At 39.3% G+C, this 19,919-nt stretch overlaps 1 protein-coding gene across 1 annotated transcript in view; it reads left to right on the top strand.

Annotated features, from left to right (window-relative positions):
• The window catches only part of LOC116424242 (discoidin domain-containing receptor 2), a 281,595-nt gene that overhangs the window by 138,980 nt on the left and 122,696 nt on the right, over positions 1 to 19,919 (top strand). The window contains exon 4 of the mRNA XM_031970366.2: positions 3,086 to 3,191. Within this exon, the coding sequence (XP_031826226.1) occupies positions 3,086 to 3,191 (106 nt within the window). The remainder of the gene's footprint in view (positions 1 to 3,085; positions 3,192 to 19,919) is intronic.

Raw genomic sequence — 19,919 nt, 5'->3', positions numbered from 1 at the left:
TATAAACCATTAAATGCATACCGAATTTTAGATTAATTAACAATGACGAAAGTCCTACTAAATCACGTACCTAAAGAGGAAAACGTGATAACGTAGCCCCCTCCCGATTTTCTATATTATAACAGACATACAGTCGGAGGCAAAATTATGTGAACAGGAGGTGATACTATGTGTCAATGAATTTTAAACAAATTTAAACTGATGTTATATGTGTAAATTTGATTTATTATAGACTCTCATAATACAGAAGTTATTTATTGAAAAATTAAAATTTATATTTACTTTTTTGTTTGAATGCACGATATTAAGTATAAAATTCATCTATCTGTTGAGGGACGAAAATAAATGGACACTTGATTGCAGTCTTATTGCGAGGTGAAAAATGTGAACACAGTGCACTGCTAATACTTGCAAAAACCAATTTCATACAACCTTCTCAGTGTCGCTATTATCGAAAATTGGAGAAATTGCAAATCAAATTCGCGGGTTAGTTGTTTCGGACTGTTGTAATAACATGAACTATCGTACTGTTGCCAGGAAGTACCTTATATCTAAAAGCGTAGTAGAGCAGATTTATAAAAAATATTTAATTCATATTACTGTGGAAAGTTTAAGAGATCGCAGACGAAAACTTTGCACTACCATACAAGAGAACCGTCTTGTTCTTCAAAAATGTCGAAAAGATGCAACAATTTCCGCCAGAAACATTGTAGAATCATTAAATTTAAATATCTCTGTAAAAAAAATAAAGCGAAAATTAAAGAAAGTAGGATTGAAGTGCTGTAAAGCTAGATGTAAACCATACATTGACAAAATTTTGCGGGGGAGCATTGACGGTGTGGGCGTATTTTTCATGGTATCGGATTGAGGCATCAGTTAAAACCGATGATACAATGAATATAAACCAATAATAATTGATATATTAAATGAAGATTTGAAAGAAACCAATTTAAAAATGAGGGTCGAAGAAAGATTTTTATATCAACAAGACAAGAATTCGAAACGTACTGCGAAAAAGACCAAGCAATTTTTAAAGGATTCAAATATTAATTGGCTTTAATGGCCAGTACAGAGCCCCCACTTGAACTCCACTGAGGATTTATAGGATTTATTAAATACGAGGGTTTCACTGAATAAACGGAATAATAAAACAGATTTTTTCAAATGCTTACATGCAAAATTTTAAAAAATCGATAAAATGTAGATCGAAAATTTAATAAATAGTATTTCACGACATTTGAAAGCCGTAATTCAAGCAAAAGGCGGCAATATAAAATATTAATTTCATTACTTATTTAATTTATATTACAAATTTTAATATTTATCCACATATTTTTGTCCATCGACAAATAGTTGACTTTTCAGTTTAATATCGTTTACTTCTACAAAAATATAAATATTATTTTCAACTTTTTACTAAATATTCTATGTACTGTGAGGATATATAATAAATGAAAATTAAAGATATTCCATTAATATGAATTTGCTTAAACTGCTTTGATACCGCTTATCACCACCTGTCCCCATAATTTTTTCTCCTACTGTATCTAGTAATTCATGGTGCTGTTAATTGCATCTATTCGAATTATGTATGGGTAAATTAACTTACACTACATAATGCATTATTTCTGTTAATAAAGAGCATAATAAATATGACTTCAGGATGAATGTTTTACGTCGATCCGAAAAAGAAATATTTCTTGCGACTTGTATAAGTTAAAGAATTGTATATTAAAATATATTTTATAAAAAGTAGGTAGAATCGATATTTATAAATGAAATTATTTCATTATTGATATTTTAAATGTTTCAAATATACAGTTAAAATTTTCCAAGTTACGCATGTTAGTATTTATTTTGATCCCCCATAAAAAAGGGTAATGTGATTTACGAAAAATTCATTATTATATTAAGATAATTTCATTTTTTACTTTTGATATGTTACACGAATGTATTTTGTGACAATTGATATTCGATAAACCGACATTATACGTACTAACTTAATTAATTATGAGCATTCATATGAGCGATTAATAATGAGCACAAAGTATATTGTATGAAAAAGGAATATAGTGAAATTTTTGTATGTACGTAAAGAAATTTGTTCTATTTGTTTACTTTTAATTTGGAAATCTTACGAAAAATGATTTTATTATCATTTTTGCAAGAGGGATATATTATGTTCATTTTTGTAGAATCTCCAAAAATAAGTTATCTTCGTAATACAGATTTAATTCAATTAAATTGTATTCTTCACAGTTTCATTTTTTATCTCAAGTAATCACATTTGTTTACCTAGATTTTACACAAAAATTTAAAGCAATTTGAGTTACGAATCAAATTTTAGAGAAAAATATAAAACTGGTGAGGCCAAATTAGCACCTTTTCCTCTACACGTATATTTGTAAGTTACCTACTATAATACTACAGTAGTTAAAACTATTATAATCCTATCTACTAAGTAGTATTATAATCAATAGCATTACAATCCATAAAAAAAGAATGGTTTTAGAATTGTTTCCTTCTAATCCAATAATCAAGACCAATGTAGCACGTATTACGACTTCGGAGTCATTCTCATAAACCATCCGCACCTCTTTCCCAAGTTCCGAGCCCGATGATCTCGAGTCCGAGGTGTTTCGAAGTTTCCGCGGCACGGGGACGCGTGACGCGAACAGAACCGTAAATAACGCGGGGTAGTCCTCGCGCCGGACAATATTGTATCAAGATAGGCCGTTCTTGGTAGCAGGATACATTGCGTCCCCATAACGCTGCCGTGTTCCCCTATGAAACAATTTGATCGGTCCCGGAGATACGGAAACGTTGAGGTAGTCCTTCCTACTGTGCGTCCTGGCCCCCCTTTCTCGAAGGAGAGGACGCTCGTATACAAGAACGTAAACCGGCTCTATCCGCCGGATTCATCTCTGGTTAGCCGGTTATTTAGCCGTTTATGATCCAGAAGGGGGTTTCAGGTGGAGGAGGGTGTGCAGCGTGTCCGGGGGGAGGGCGGAACGGGCGTATCGATATATACCCCTATGTAAATTCGTGAGAGCTTTAACCTGCAGGATCGTTTCGTTTGTTTCAGCCCAATGCATCGCGCCGCTCGGCATGGAATCCGGCGCGATCCCGGACGCGGATATCACGGCCAGCTCTACCTTCGACACAGGAAACGTCGGCCCGCACCTAGCACGGTAAGCGACGCTTTTTCATTTTCGACAGCGTACGTTCCCTCTCTTTTTCCTCTTTTTCTTTATTTTTTCTTTCTGTCTTTCCTTCTTTCTCTTTTTCTCCTTCTCCCTTTCCCTTTTTCTCTCTTTCCTTCTGTCTCTCTTGCTCCCCTTCTCTCTTTCCCTTTTTGTCCGTTTCCCTCTTTCTCTCTTTCCCTCTTTCCCTCTTTCCCTCTTTCCCTCTTTCCCTCTTTCCCTCTTTCACTCCTTCCTTCTTTCTCTCTTTCTCTAGTTGTCCCTTTCCTCTATTCCTCTCTTTCTGTCTTCCCCTTTTGTCTCCATTTTTCTCTCTATTTCTATATATCAATACTATTCGTCATTGGTATCTACCCGACACCTTCTGTTGTGCTGGCCGTGCGCCATCGAATCGCGATCGACCAGCGGGCGCGCACACGATACCGCGAACCACCCTCGAACATCACTACGGGGGTGCGTTCTGTCTTTACGACGGCGTTACACGCCAGCTTGTATCTGTGAATAGCCATTGCAACGATGGATCACGGAGAGCGGTGAGTTTGTAACTGATGACTGGATAGTGAGGCGGTAAACGATGAGCGTTGCTACTTTGGCATAGAAATATAGAAAGGTTCGTGAAAGATAATTACTTGTGGAAGAGTGAAAGTAATGCTTTCGTGTTTCGTTTCTGTGGTCCGATTTTAGCAAATTTGAAAGGGTGATCGAACGCAACCATGCTATGGGTTGACACTTGGTTAGATTAGACACGTATACAAATTTTTCTGTTGTATATCGTTCATGGAAAATGTTGTCTAGCGTTAACTGATAAGACAAAACCGAAAAAAAGTGTAAAAAATGTGTATATTTGATAAATATCGGTACTTCTTTTATTTCTATATGATACTTTCATTTATTCCTCTTTGTTTTTGCATAAAAAATTTCATGTGATATTAAATATTTCTAAGCAATAACTTATACATAGTTGACTGACATTACGATGCACTAATCTTTGTCTTCGTTCTTCGTTACTTAGCAGCACAACATGATTGATATCAATAGAAGAATACAAAGATAACTCGAAAACACATAAAAAAAATTATCCTTGAATCGATACACAAAGAAACGCTGACGTATTCGTGATTAAACAAAGTTGAAATAAGATTAGTTCTGTATTCTTTTTTGATGTTTCGTTTCAGGGCTACTATCTCCTTTATATAACAACAATATTATATATTGCTTTATTACTTATATTCCGAGTACCTTAGCACCATATTATCCGCAGCCCAAGTACATGCATGTTGTTAAGTATCATTCATTATTATAATTACTATAATTGCAAAATGCTCTTCCATCAAAAATGGATTAATCTCTCTAACGATTATCCAATCCTCCGTGATACTAGTAATCACGATAGCTTGATATACATTCAAACAAGAATCAATACGGTGGCCCGTCCCACCATAATTATTCTCACAAAGTCGTTTAAACGGTGATTCAGCGAATCATTTATATTCCGTAGCCCACGCGTAAAAGTGTATTCGCGTGAAGCCGTGTTCCGGCCGCGGCAACAGAGGCAAGATGGAGAGTAAATCAGGGGTATCGCGACGAAACAAGGTAGACAGTTTAATCGGTCTAAACGCGCGGGGAGGGCACGGAGGAAGGTAGAGGAAAGAGGGAACGAAAATTAATACCTCGGTATTCATTAATTGTGACGCGTCCGCCATGAATACTGAAAACGCGTCGCGTCGCGCCGCGCCGTTGGCTCATTAATGCCTAAAATCCGGTTTATCGAGTTTGCGTGCGCACGGCGAAAGACGTTATCGCGCGTAAACAAAGAGAGCACAGCGCGGAGGGGTAATTATTTCTAATCTGACCGACGCGACTCTTTCTCCATTTATATGCGAAAGCGTGCAGCAATTATTCCGCGTTTCTCACTGTCGCGCCACGCAAAAAGAGCCACAGAAAAAGAAAGAAGCGAGGAAGGAAGCGAGGAGAGAAAAGGAAAGAAGAAATAATAAGCAGCGGTTCGATTCGCAGTAGCACGCGAGAAAGTTGATGAATTCTAATCGGGCTGGCTAATGCATATTCCAGGAAGAATAAATTTCGCTGGTAACAACGTGCAATTAAATCACCGCCTTCCCCATGTTTCGCACTTTTCCGCGACGGCGCGCGAGTTGTTTCGTTCCCCACGTTCGTTGGTAATTAATATTTACGTAAAAGGCTTCCTAAGAAGCGATACTTATCCGCGCGATTTCCTCCGCGATTAATTCGACGCGGATACTTCGATCAAGTGTTGATCGAACGCGTGAAAACGTGTCTCGCATTTATCCGTTACTTTACGAGGAACACGTCCCGTCCACGCAAATGGAGCATCGAGCTTGTTAACCGAACGAGAATACGATGACGTCTTTGCTAATAGTTGATGATGCTGGCTCGGCGACCAGTGTCAAGAGAGTCAAAGTAGCTCATTAGCCGACGCCTTCGCGAGCCCCATCTTCAAACTACTGGGCCAAGAGAAAGACGACATATTAACGCGTCCACTGTCAACTCTGCACATGTAAGACCACTGCAGGGCCGAAAACACGTTTCTAATGGTTACCACCAATTTTCGAGATACTTGTATTCAAAAATCGTTGGATCTCTTCAGGCATACCGAAACTTCTTTTGCTGAATATATCAATGCGAAAACGCATTTTTAGTATGCAGCAAGATAACAATAAATATTCGACGCTATTGCCAGCACAAATACATTTTTATTATATAACGGTTGTGGCTGTACCTGTTTGCTGGATTTTAATTCTTTCAAATCTTTACGAAACAAGTTATACAACAACCTGAATATCATGTTTCATGCAAGGAAGGAGTACACATGAAGTGAAGTATACAATGTGGACAATGGAATGCTAGCAAAAGTTAAATAAAGTTAATATAATTAATTCGACGAATATTTACAATTTTTAAAGGTCTTCACTTACGTTTTATTATTGACATGATAATTAGTCAATGATTTCCAAACTAATAATACAACTTATCAAAATATCATATATCAGTTTGAATCACTTCGAAACTTGAAAACCCGGTTTCCACCCTTTACAATTTCCCCAAATTGCATCACATTTAAGTAGAATTTGAGTATTCTTCAAATGTTTTTAAATAAATTATAAAAGTAAGCTACGATTAAATTAAGAAACGTCGACGCAAGTTTTGCAGCGAGAAATCCAAATTTAAACGGCTAAAATTACCACTTTAAATGAACAAAATGAACTCAGAAATATCTTTATCCGCAATAATTACATGAAAAGAAACAGACTATTCGTCACCCGAGGAACGCCGCGTTTCCGTGAACCATACACCCGTATCCCGTTCTCCGCGAGCATTAGAACCCCACACGCCCGGGGCCCTCTAATACAATTATCACGGAAGGATGTTTGACGTGCTCCACCGGCGTAAAAAGAATATTACACCTCGCCAGTGGCAAAGGGTTGGCCATGTAACGGCTCTTGTAGCCGGCAGTGCAACGCATGAATACACGATGCGATGGCAGCGCGTGCGCCAGCTCTCCGCCGTTTCCCTAGCACCCTGTCCCTGTTGGCCCTGTTACTCGTTCGCCGGCACATCGCGTTTCATCCCCTTCTCTCTCTCTCTCTCTCTCTCTCCCTCTCTCTCCCTCTCTCTCTTTCTCTCTCTCTCTCTCTCTCTCTCTCTCTCTCTCTTTCTCTTTCTCTCTAGGCGCTCGCGCTCTCCCATCCCCGGTCGTTTAGATATTAATGCGTAGGGTCCAGTATTCACCGTGCGCGGCGGTTGCAGCGCAACAGCGGTTTATACGAATATTCCATCCCACGGGACATATCCGCTCTACAGGCCGCGGTTGTAACTCGGAGAGCGAGCCAACTGAGCGACGAGGAACACGGAGAGAGAGGGAGAGAGAAAGAGCGAGAGAGGTAGAGCGCCGGTCGGCGGCCCCGCGGGCTCTCCGATATTAATACATTCCATTACCGCAGACAATGACCGGCTGAATGGGCCTCTGACTCTTGATGAGCTCCGGTGCGCCCCCGCATCGCATTCGAGGGCCTCCTTCGCTCGTCCACGTCACCGTCTAATTTAATACACCGCGACCCCGGGCGAAGGTGCTTAGAATGGCTGATGCGCCGCCGGCTAACGAGAGGAAAAAGAAATGGCTAAGGCCTAGTCCAGACTCAAGTGAACCGTTCGCGAGCTACGCGCGACCAGCTACGCAAACTGTTCGGGAACTGCTCGCCGAGAGAAATAGTATCGTATTCACACTAGAGCTTGCTAGTCGATCGCAACCAGTGCGGTACTCAATATTATAGACACGTCTGGACATGTTTCGTGCTGGCGAACAGATCCTTTGATGTACCGCCTTCCGCGCGAACTCTGTGCTCTGTTCACAAAAATATAAAATTGTTTCTGCAGTATTTCGTTAGCTAGCCAATGTTGGTATACACGTTTCCATAATTCAGTTAGCCCGTATTCGGAACTCACTTTTCAAAGACCGATGATGAAATGGTAGCTACTATTACTGGAGTAATGTAATTCAAGGCAGCTTCCAGGCTGGCAGGTGTGATCGATGAACGAATCCCCGAAGACGCTTTCCACGATGAAAGTAATTTTCAAAGAACGACGCCGGGAAATTAGATACAAAGTTTCCTTTGCTGAAGGGTGAAAAGGCTGATGCTGCATAGGGAAATCTGTGAAACTGCTTCCTGGGGAAGGGCATGAAACGATTCCTTTTCTATACACAACAATCTTCGAGTGTGCCCGTCTCGAGAAGCCGAGCACTCGACTCGGTTCGCCAGCTTTTCCTTTCTTCGAGAATATCAGCGCAACTGCCGGTTCTTTCGCGCGCTTTCCTCGGCTTACTCTCCTCTTGTTTCGGTTCAACAGTGTTACCGGGATGGACGCAATTAAGATGGCGGTGGGGTTGGTGTCGACCCGTTCAAAGAAATTGCAACGGATTGAGGAGTCAAAAGGCAACCTCGCTGCGACGAATTTCATCCCTCGAACAAATATATACACGACGATTCAGTCGGGGAAATTCAATCGCAAATACGGAGTGAATGCGTCATGGAGAAATTGAAAACGCGTGATGCTAATATTCATTCGTTCACCTCGGTTCGCGGAACATTTATATGGGCTAAACGTTGCGATGAGAAAAGGCTACTGACTTCAGACGCAATAAAGAATTCGATTGTGAGTGGAGGAGGTTCGGTGAACGGCATTTACTAAATGCAGGTCCGCGTGTACAGCACGTCGTCTTTACAGTTACAGTGTTTGGGGTTACCAGTGGGACTATAGAGGTTAGTAGACAAGATTTATCGTTTCACTGGATAACAACTCTTTTATCCTTTGTTCCATTTCATTGGATCACGGTTGCGCTGCTGCCTCACCATTGGCTGAGCCGGTGTAAAGTTCTTCTACTGAGATTTAGCTGCATTGTATAGCTGGAATGACGATTTTGTTTAATAGTCGCGGATTAAATGTAAGGAAAGTACGGAACATTGTATTTTCTGAAAGCATTTTTATTAACGCTTCCTGATAATACTATTATGAATTGACTTGGTTTGATTTTAAGTTCGTTAACTTTTACACGTTTGAAAGTATAATTAACTGTGCAATAACAATGTAACTTGATGTGTATTATATTCAGAATAATATGTTAATATTTCAAGATCTGTCGACTTTACTTTAGTATAGTTTTATCGTGTTAGGTAAAACCAATTAGTTAACCATCTTTTATGGACTTTTCAAGTTTTCGATCAATAAAGTAAAGTGGAAGAAAATAGAATTAATAAACTATAACGGTGTACGTGATAGATTTTTTACTGAATTACTCAGCTGTTTGTTGGCATCATATTTTTAAAAAGTGCCAAGGTTCTAACTTGTCGCTCTAAACACTAAAGAATGTTTAATAAATGACATTTGCAAATACTAATTTTTCGCGTGAAAATATTAATTATAACAATCATTATAAATATCTTTCACATTCTCGTGCACGTCTTATTTTCTTATCATTAAATAAATGAAACTTTGAATCCTGTCATCGTTCTTCCATAAAACTTCATCACGTTTAAAAATGATTCTTTAAAGAACTTTGTATCTTAATATATTCGAAGGTAAAGATGAAAAGGGATTAGCTTGAATAAAAATTCATAGCGCATAAAGTCTTTCAGTAATAACTTTTGAAAGAAGTATTTGCGAACTCATCTACGCTGGAACTTTTACACTCGAGATTGTAGTTTCTATCAAGTCGCGAGTTAACGTCTTTTTGTTACACAGTATATAATCTCTTCTCGCGGAATAAATGCGGTTTTCCAGTTATATATCTTTTCGTTAATAACGGTTTTCCTTAATACCGCGTCCGGTGTATCGAAAGATCTAGCAGTTCCTCTCTTCACTTTAACGAACACGAGAAAAATCAAAGCTGTCAAGATACGAAGTGACTCCGACGCGATAGAAGTACGGCAAGTCCCGGGCAAAGAACGCGGTAACATGCAGTCCCGCGCGGACTTTTTATGCAAGCAACGGCCTTAAAAGCCATTACTTGATACACTGTAATTTAGAAAGCGCAGATAAGACTGCACCTAGGAGGGCTGCGCCGCTTTATACTCGCACTCGATTACAGACTCGCTTTAGAGGATACTAAAGCGAATACTATTTCCCATCTTACTTAATACCGGTCACGAAAGGGTCAATGAAATCCATTAACATTCTCGAATATTTACTTTCAGGGATATAATCGTTGGAGAATTTCAAAAAATTGATTTCTACTTCAGATTCTTGTTGATTCATGATTCTAAAGATAAGTCTAATGTAGAAATTCGTGAGATTAAGAAAAGCATAATACTTTGAAAGAAATTATTCAAGTATCTCGTTGGCTTGATCAAAAATTTATATACGTTCTTTTACGAATTTACGTGATAAGTGAGACAGCACGAGCTACGTCCACTTCAAATTTTGTAAGTGGTTTTTTAAGTATCTTTTGACATCTGTGTACTCCGAGAATATAATAGAATTAACTGATGTCCAAAGATATTAAATGGTGGTAACAGAATTTTTTTCAAGAAAATTCTGATTTTTTTATTTATATGCTATTATTTTTTAATTATGTTTCAGAATTTTCAAGGATGATTATTTTTAAGAAATAGTTAAAAGGTTAAATTTTATTATTTAATGTCCATAATTCCCACATATATTGTATAACCACCTAAAAATGAATTGTATTTGTTGGTGTTGTATTAGTGTAGTAAAAAACAATAAATTCTTATTGAGCTGTAGAGCTTTTTAAAAAACTTCGAAAAGTATACCTATCTGTTACATGTATAGAGTCAGAGAGAATGCTTCAAATTCAAACGATTTTTTCACGGACCTGATATCAATGATTTATGGAAAGATAACGCTCGTCATAGGTCACACAATTTCTCAAACTTTAAATGCATTTTTCTGAGTCCAGATTTTCGAAAACGCGTTATCTACAGTTACCTAAAAATTGAGACTTTAATTGATTTACTTTTCACAATTTCTTACGCCCCGAATTGCTTATTTGATTTGTAGTTTCCTTGTGGTATACAAAAGGAAAAATTTCATATCAAAAAATTAAAATTTCCATTCACATTACTGCCACTTTAATTAAATTTAAAAATCGACTTTTTGTTTAATTGTCATCGGAAAAACAGCATTAATAGACATATTTTATAAAATTAATTTGTGTACTAAATAGTATTATAATAAATTTGTCCTAAATTATTATATTAAGAAAATTATTAATTATAGCCATCTGATAGGAATACAACATTTTTACTTCCCGAAAAATGAATGTTTAAAATTCTTAATCTAACATTCCTTTAGTTAACTCTTAAAAACTATTATCAGAGAAAAGCATGTTATTATAATTCTTAGAAGGATAACAAAATATAAATATATAAAAGACTTGATTTATATCTTTTAACTATGTTATTAAAACAAAATTTATACGAAATAAAATTTCTAACGTCCGCGTGGAAGTGAACGTTTCAGGACATATTCGATCAACTTCGGGAAACTTTGCCCGCTTCAAAAAAGAAGGAAAAGAAACGTCCGTTCCATCGAAATCCGTAAAAGTCGATCAAAGTAAACAGTCCTTTCGCTTATAGGATGACGAAAAGAGAAAGAAGCCCCAGGATTGAACGTGGAACATAGATTCGCGGTGAAACAATAATTTGGGATTAAGAAGACCGTGTCCGATTATTCGTTACACACGTTCCGCTGATACGGAATCGAAAACCGGAATTCAATTTGCCCCGCGGTATCAGATCGCACGGGGACGGGACAAATTTCCACGGGGTTCAATAATCGGGCTCCTGAAATTCCTCGAAGCAATAGCCAGCCGACGGGCGAATAGGAACATCGTCCGGATGGCGAACAGCCAGATAAAACACGAAGGGTACACGATTCGCGACTCTCACGCCCGGCAAAAGTTCGTTTGCTAAGTGCCGGGAATGTCTTCTTGATTTCGCGAGAGAAACGCGACGGGGCCCTTTAAGGAGACAGCCTCGCGTCGTATCGCGATAACGTTTATTGCCGTGGCCAAAGTGCGGCCACGACGTTCCCTCAATCTTCCCGCGGCTAGAATGTCCTCGGTGTATAGGGTCATTCTCGCGGCATTCAAACTCAAAATTGCAAACGCGTGTCCGCTGATCTGGAAGATTTGTCGAAAAAGTAGGCGCATAGTGCCCGTCGACCAAGCTATTCGGTTAACGATCGCAGGTGGTCAGGGAAGAGGCACAGGCGCCGAGAACGGAAAAGACAAAGGATTATTGCGCAACCGTGGCTGTATTGTAGGTTTAATCTTATCGCCGGTGATACCGGGACCCGTTATCAAGCCGTTTCGCCGTGGTGTTTGCCTCGATATTCTATCTGAATTGATTCTGGCTTTCCTATGGATAGTGGCGTGAAGATTCCGTCTGCGAATGTGTGCTCTGAGAGCTGTTGAAAAGGTTTTTTCAATAGCGTGTAGTTACGTCAAATTAGAAAATGTAAATAGAGAATGCATCTTTATGCAGTTATAGTATATAGAAATGTACAAAATGTCGGCGATGCTTATGCGAAAGTGTATAATGTATCAGAAAGAGAGTAGAAAATAATGCTAAAGTTGTACAAATTTTGTATAATAAATGCAATTTCAGTTCTATGACACACTTTATTGTTATTCCGGTTTTATTATTCTTTGAAAAATTTAGTGTCAGTGAAAATCTTGTTTGTTGTTGTGTATAAATTCGTAGAAAAAATGAAATGAAACTTAATACTGTGAATTGATAAATAAATTAACAAGGTAACATATTAATGTGCCTTTATCTCTTACAGGATTATAAAAAAGCCATTTACGTCAACCAAATGTACATCCCTGATTGTGCTATAAACTCAGTCACATATTTTTGATACGGTAATGGCGCAGTGAATGTACTTATTATCTTCATTATATGATGTTATTACAAAGAAGAATCGGTACTGAGAAAACGTTTTCTTTTTTAAATAATAAATGCTTAAAAAAATATTAATGATGAACATTAACATTATTCAACATTCTAATGTAATCTAATTGTACCTTGACATACATGATTAAAAACAAAAACCAAATTACATTTAACGTTAACCATCGCCGACACTGTAGCAAGTAGACACTTTATCGTAAATTTAATTTACTACCCACCATTAACATTTTCTGAAAACCCCTATACATATACACAAACTATAAAAGCAAACGCTTCGATGTTTAGAAACTAATACAACTATTGTTAACTGAACTACAAATTACAACATTCATTGATTTCTATTATTTTGAAGTATTTTCGGTTAAACATAAAATATTAAAAATAGGTATTATAATTTAGTATAGTAGAAACTATATCTTAAAGACATTAAAAAGGCGCATACGTGATACCAACTGATAATACCCAGCTGTTAAAAATCACTGCACGATACCAACCACCGAAGTATCGAAGTAATTACTTAATTTCACTCGGTAAAAATATATACTCCATAAACATGTTAAACTCATATTCAATGTGCATAAAAAGCAAACATCCCGTTCCAAACAATTTCCGGAAACTAATAAGTGCAGGAATATTTCCGTTTGAACGTTATTCGCACGGTAGATCGAGTTTTAGCAAACAAGCAGCGAAATTCGCGGTCGACCGTTCAAATTTTCAACGCGCAAAGCCCCCGTGGGGGCCGGCACGCTTTCTTTTTTCCATGTGTCTACACGGCCCGAATCCGATAAGCCCGCCCGCATGTCAATTCCCCTGGTCAACGGTTTGCATAATACAGGCGAGCGTACGCCGTTCGAGATAGTGGGCAGAGACGATGTCGCGTCCCCGCTAATTTCGCCGAACCAGAGAATCGTCCGCGGAGCGGTTAACGCAATGGAAAATTTAAGTTCGCCACGGTATCTCCCGGCCGCCGCCACCGCCGCCGCCGCCGCGCTCCGGTCAATTTAATGCGGTCCGTCCGTCATTCGGCTCCGGGGCGGGCGGACACGGTTTTTCGATGGTTCAAAACAAAGTGGTCCGGTTCTCTCGTGAAAGACATCGTCTTTTTTCTTACTCTTTTTGCTTTTCGACAACACGGACCACACACGCTACGCGCAGCGCGACGCGACGCTTTCTCGAATACGCGGCTCGCAAAAAGACACTCTGAATGGCACGTGTAGGCTGCGAGCAGGACGTAACTGTGGTGAAATGGCGGGTGAAACAGGAATTACAGCGAAGGGGGAATGAATATCGGTGACTGCACGTTATCACTCGCGACGCTAATAATAAGTTAAACGGTAATGGCGGCCGGCGGAGGACATTAAACCGGAAAATATGAAATCGGTGGAAACATGGACCGCGGGCTTGTCGAATTGCCCGTGAAGGGTGGGAATGGCGGCGACGCTGGGCCGTCAGGGTACGCGCGTCGCTTAGATATTTATGTTAACGATGATGCAAGTTATTGCAATATGCTGTATGTCTGGCGTTAGCAAGGGATACAAATCTCTGCTTTTTTTCCTTTTTTATGTGCATGCGATATTGAACTTTTTTGTAGAGAATGTTTCGTTAGGAAGGCATTTATTTATTCCATAACATAATACTTTATAATACATTTTGGTAAGAGAGAGAAACCACTTTTGTTGGTTGAAATTATGTTTGTTCTCAATATGGAAACAGATTATAGCTTGGAAGCCCGATAAATATTACTAAAAACCCAGTTATTGTGTTTTCATAATATATACCTATTACTTTCTGCGTTTGGTCTTATATGTAGCAGTTATGGAAAATGGTGACACTACAATTATTAACATATGTTTATTTAAAATTACAACTCCAGACTATTTTATGTCACTATTGCCAAAAAAGCTTCTCTGCATCTCGATGAAGACTTCGCTACACAAAGTCTACTTATAGTGTAATAAAATTATTTAAAAAATTTTAATATTTCATTAAACTATGCGATAATGTATGAACTAAACGCAAAGTTCAGTGAAACATTACATCACTTTAGTTTGTTAAAATGTAAAGCACATAAAGATAAGTATTACTTACCTAAAGGTAAGAAATATTTAACTGTGTTACTACTTACTTCCATTCTCTATAAAATATCACGACTACTACAGTACTGGGCGTATTTATAGTATTATTTGAATTTTAAACGCTATATAATGTCTCTCGCATTCTTAGTATTCAAACTTGACTTAGAATAAACATGATAAATAATTTGAATGATAATATACCTATAGAAATTGTGCCCACTACGTAAATTTAAACTACTTCCAGTAAGCATTCGAAACTTTTAAACCCTGGCGTACTAGCCAGCGCACGTACCCAAGTACTCGAAATCTTCATCAATAACGTGGGGGTAAAAGCCACTCGAAAATTAGCCTCGTAACTTCCGTTTACAATCCAGAATTTGCATAGAAATTTCTTTTGCCTCGTTTACCCCGAACCGGTCGCGCCTTCCCGGTCGCATCGAAGAATAAACGTCACCTGGTTAATACCAATTAGTTCTTAATAACGAATAATACCAATTAACCTTAACGTCGCGAAATTTCATGGTCGCGGTCGCACGGCGACGCTCTCTGGCATGCGCCATAAACCCGACCCACACGGCCGTTCGTCTATTATTCCATCTCGGAATTGCAGGTTGCGGTGACGCGCGTCGAACACCGCGCCGCGTCGTCGTTAGCTCGTATCGGCACGTCCCCCCGTTTGTTCCTGCAACGGGGAACCAGTCCATCCGAGCCGGTTGTTAAGGATAAAGAGCCACTTCTGCCGTGCGAGCTGTAAATCTTGCGAAAGGAGGTCCCGACTATTATAACGACACGAGAGCAGAGCCGCGTTCGCCCTCGAGAACGCCGCCGCGCGTTATCATTCTCGCATTGATGGCCGGTAAGCACAATTATTAGCGGGGACCCGTTCGATCTCACGTTCCGTGCCACCACGACCAGGAAAAACGCCGCTGAAAGACGAACGACGACACCTGAGAGCGTTAACCCCGTCGTGCCTGTACGTGCACGACGAATGCGTGAAGATTAATATTAAGCTTATTAATTAATTTTAATTCAGAACTACGGTTTCACTTTTCTATATAAACGAGGAGCTTTTTTTACTAGAAATTGAATGGCATTTTCATGTTCATAAACAAATAGGAACAAGACTAGTACTTGATTTGCAGTTGGTGAATAATACTGTTACTTGGAAAATTCAACATATACGGGGTTAAAACTGTCGTCTAGTTAACAGTGCTGAACGCTTTTACATTATTACGTGCAGTTGTTATTCGAAGCTTTCGGGAGTAAGTCGTGTGTGATAGGAAAGTTTTGCTAATGTCTTTGACACACTAAACTTGGACCCTTGATGAAACCAACTGCAATGACGGCGAAATGCTGAGAAACTTTGCTATTGGTTACGGCTTTTTCCCGAAAGCATCGAATAACTACAGCCTTTCAGGCCGCGAATGTATCAAATCTACTATTGTTTTAGGTAACGCTGATACTTGGAAAGAATATTGTACCGGTTAAGCGTTCGCTCGTTTATCGCTCGCTGTTTGTAACGTATGAATAGGAAACAATATCTTAATATTTTTTAATAATTAATATCTCGACATTACATTGCTCCTTCTTTCTTTTCCACTATTTTCATCTTTGTCGGGCAGTAGCGCTACTAAGCCAATTCTTCGATATTAACTCTTCACGGACGAGAATTTTTTAAAGTATTCAAAAGCTTTAGCAAAAAGAACTAAATTATATATTAAACTCTTAAATATGTACAGATAAGGAGTACTATGTAAATAGTACTGATAATTAAATTATTTATTCGCAACTGTGCATTTCCGATGTGAACATTTGATATCTCTGAAATAACGACATACGTTCTAAAAAGGTTAAACTTTGACATACCTATGTGCTATTTTTTATAGACATTGTCGATAATACGTACACTGATGTCGTATTGATGTCGATACGTTAAATGTGCGATAAACAATACCAGTGTGGGGACAACTAAAGGTTCTGATGCTATGCTGTTAAGTGGGTGACAGCCTTTAATTCGAACTCATTGCAAATTGCTCGACAGCCCATCCCGAGCATATAACGCGCCGCGACGCGCGAGGAGAGCGAGACGAAGCGGTCAGGTGAAACGAGTTTAGATAAACTGGACTCACCTCAATCTGTAGTAGATAAGGGTGTCAATGTTCTGTGCAGGCCGATAGAAGTATCGCCTTTAGGTCTCGTGTGAATGTTGTCTGTGATGGCTTGCGGACGTGGAATAAAGTGACTTGAATATGGAACTTCTTTTTTTATAATAATATGATAGATAATACAGTGGGTTGAAAAGTCTTGTATTTTATAATCTATTCTAGGTGTCCGTTATTTTAGCGGTTAACTGTATCTTTAGATTGTACGGTTGTTGGCTGCAGCTAATGTTTATACAAAAAAGGATAACAAGAATTTAAAGTAGGAAGTCCATTATTTTACTTAATTACGTTACGTAACTACGTTGCTAAAATTACTTTGCATTAATGCACTAATGTAAGTTTTCTTTAACATATGTGTTTCATATTATGACTTCGGTGTACAAAATCAAGAAGTCATCAAATACCTTATTGAAAATTGACGATTATTTTAACCATTTAGAACTCTGTGTATGTCTAAATGTTAAATATAAACTTTCAAAATTTAATAATAAAACTAAACTTCTACCAAACTTTATTAAGTACATTACATTCTATATTATTGCAGACACGAATATTTTAGCATACACTTTGCTAATATATAAATTAGCGATATTAAAGACCAGCTCGAGTTTAATTTTGTCTACGCGTTAAACATAATCGAGGAAGACTCAAGATTAATCCTTAAACAGTTTAATAACGCATAGATCGTTCTTCTTAAATTGAAAATATCTTCCGTTCATTACGATAATCAGGGTTAGAAACGCCGTTTGCCATATCTCCACCACCGAACACCTCCGCCAGCACTCCCCAAAGCCCCAACCAACCGTCCCCCAATTTTCCTTCCAAGTTCCCTGCGGATAAAGCTTATTAAAATCAGCAACTTCCACGCGCGAGGCGAATCGTAAAATCTCTGAAAACGCGTCGCTGTCGTAATCAGATTTCGAAACAGCGAAAAACTTAATGAACCGTTCGAGGTTTAGTTTCGGGGCTCCGCCTCGAAGAGGAGCGAATTACCAGACCGCGGAGGTCGTCCGAGAACTGTGGAGGGCGAGAATCAGTCCGAGGCATAATTCCATCTCGAAAATCGCGCGATGATTGGACCCCGCCCAGCCTAACCTCGAAATTTGTCCTTAATTGGGAAAATCGAATTATCCGTATCGTAATCGCGAGAACGCGACGCGACAGTCCCCCGTGACAATTAAGGGTAGCGTAAATATTCCCGTGGTACACGTTGTTAAGGCGCGCCTCGAAATATTCGGGTAATGAAGAATAATGCACGACGCTAAAACAAACTCGAGCCCCCGGCCGCTTAAACCCTCAAGACGTTGGGTCCCACCCTGTCATCCCCCTGAAACCCTACCCCCTCCCCATTTTCTGCGCCATTCAGCTCGCACCTTCTAAAAGATATACCAACATGGTATATAGGTATACAGCATGGCGTTACGAGGACGAGAAGCTTCTCTCTTAGCCAAGCATTTAAACGGTCCACGCAATTAGGGAAGGCGCTTCGCGCCTCATGTTTTATTCATGCCGACTCCGGGGCCGGGCTCTCCGCGCGTTGCTTTCGACCCCCCAAAGATTAAAACCGAAGCACGGCAAAGGCCGATGGCCCCGGCTACAACCTGGACATATTAAATGGCCAGGTTGCACCTTCGATCGGCATCACCTGTGCCGCCGGGACACGCGGCCCTCCGACCGGGACCGCTCCCATTCTAACCCTTTTCTGGTTCGTTTTTCGTCTCGTATCGCCTCTCTCGACAAGGTAATACCTGGTTCTTTGGTTACTTGTCGTTTACCCTGCCGTACCCGTGCCCTATCATTTCTCTTGTAATTTATGACCGTGTCTTCTTGATTGTTTCTTTTCTTTTCACTTGTTCTTCTCGGTTTTCTCTGGTACCTGTATAAGGTCCTGTTGGTTTTAACCATCCTCAGGGCGTCAGGATCGGGATTGATGCTTTGTGGGACACGGATACAGTTACTTGTTGATTGGTGCGTTGGTATTGAGTGATTTAAGCGTTCTGAGTACTAAGGACGAACTCAACATTTTATGACTTTGTTGTTTCATCAACTTCATCTACGGAAAGCAACATATGTACAATTCAAGCTATGTTTGATGAATTTTCATTTCGTTGTCGTGTAGGAGGCTTACTCTAAACGAGAGACATTTCTGAGTGTTTACAGTTGCGGTGGTAGAGACGAATTCCATAGACCCCGAAATGTCAAATTTACTGGTATAATAAACAAGCAACTCTAAATTGTATCTTATACTTTGTATCTGTAATTGTAGAAGTGTAGCCAATAATTGTAATAATAGTTACGGAATGGGAACGGTTAGTCTGATTTACGAACAATTGTTCTCGTTTGCAACTAACTTGCGAGAATTTGACGCAACCGCCGGAAAGGTAGAGAATAATGTGATTTTCTCATTTTGATACGGGCATTTTGAAAATTTCAACTTTTTCCATTTTCAGTAACGGTGAAAATATTTCATTCGACGTGAGGCACACGTGAAAAACTTAATTAAAAAGTATAGTCAAGTTGCGATCCGACCACGGCGAGTTTGCGAGTGTCTCCCAATGGGAAAAGTTTATGACGCTATTGTTCCGCGAGACAGTGGTAGGAATCGGCACACGCGGACCTGGGGTCTACTTCGACCAATATTCCTGAATACCGTTATCTATTGTCGAATGTTGGAAAATGTTCGATGAACGTGAATTTGAAAGGACACAGATGCGGCGAGCGGCGAAAATGTGAAAAGCGAAGGGAAACGATGAGAGTATCTGAAGCTGCGGAAAAGTTTCCGCCGGCTAGTCCCAAGGGCGAGGAACTTTCGCGAGGGTGCGAAGATTTTAAGGTGTTATGATTATTCTACTCGTTTTTAATTTCAAATGAGCTGCGTCGCATGCTGGCGTCCGCTGTTTGTTTTTTAATGATGATTGAAATTACTTCTCGCCTCCTCCCAGAAACATGGAAACGAGATTAAGAGTTTGGAAATTGTATTCCGCGAATGAAACGTCGCAGTTTTTTGGGGGA

Source organism: Nomia melanderi, chromosome 7 (genome assembly GCF_051020985.1).
Source record: "Nomia melanderi isolate GNS246 chromosome 7, iyNomMela1, whole genome shotgun sequence".
NCBI classification, from domain to species: domain Eukaryota; kingdom Metazoa; phylum Arthropoda; class Insecta; order Hymenoptera; family Halictidae; genus Nomia; species Nomia melanderi.
Note: the sequence above shows the minus strand (reverse complement) of the source record. Positions and strands in the feature narration are given on the sequence as shown.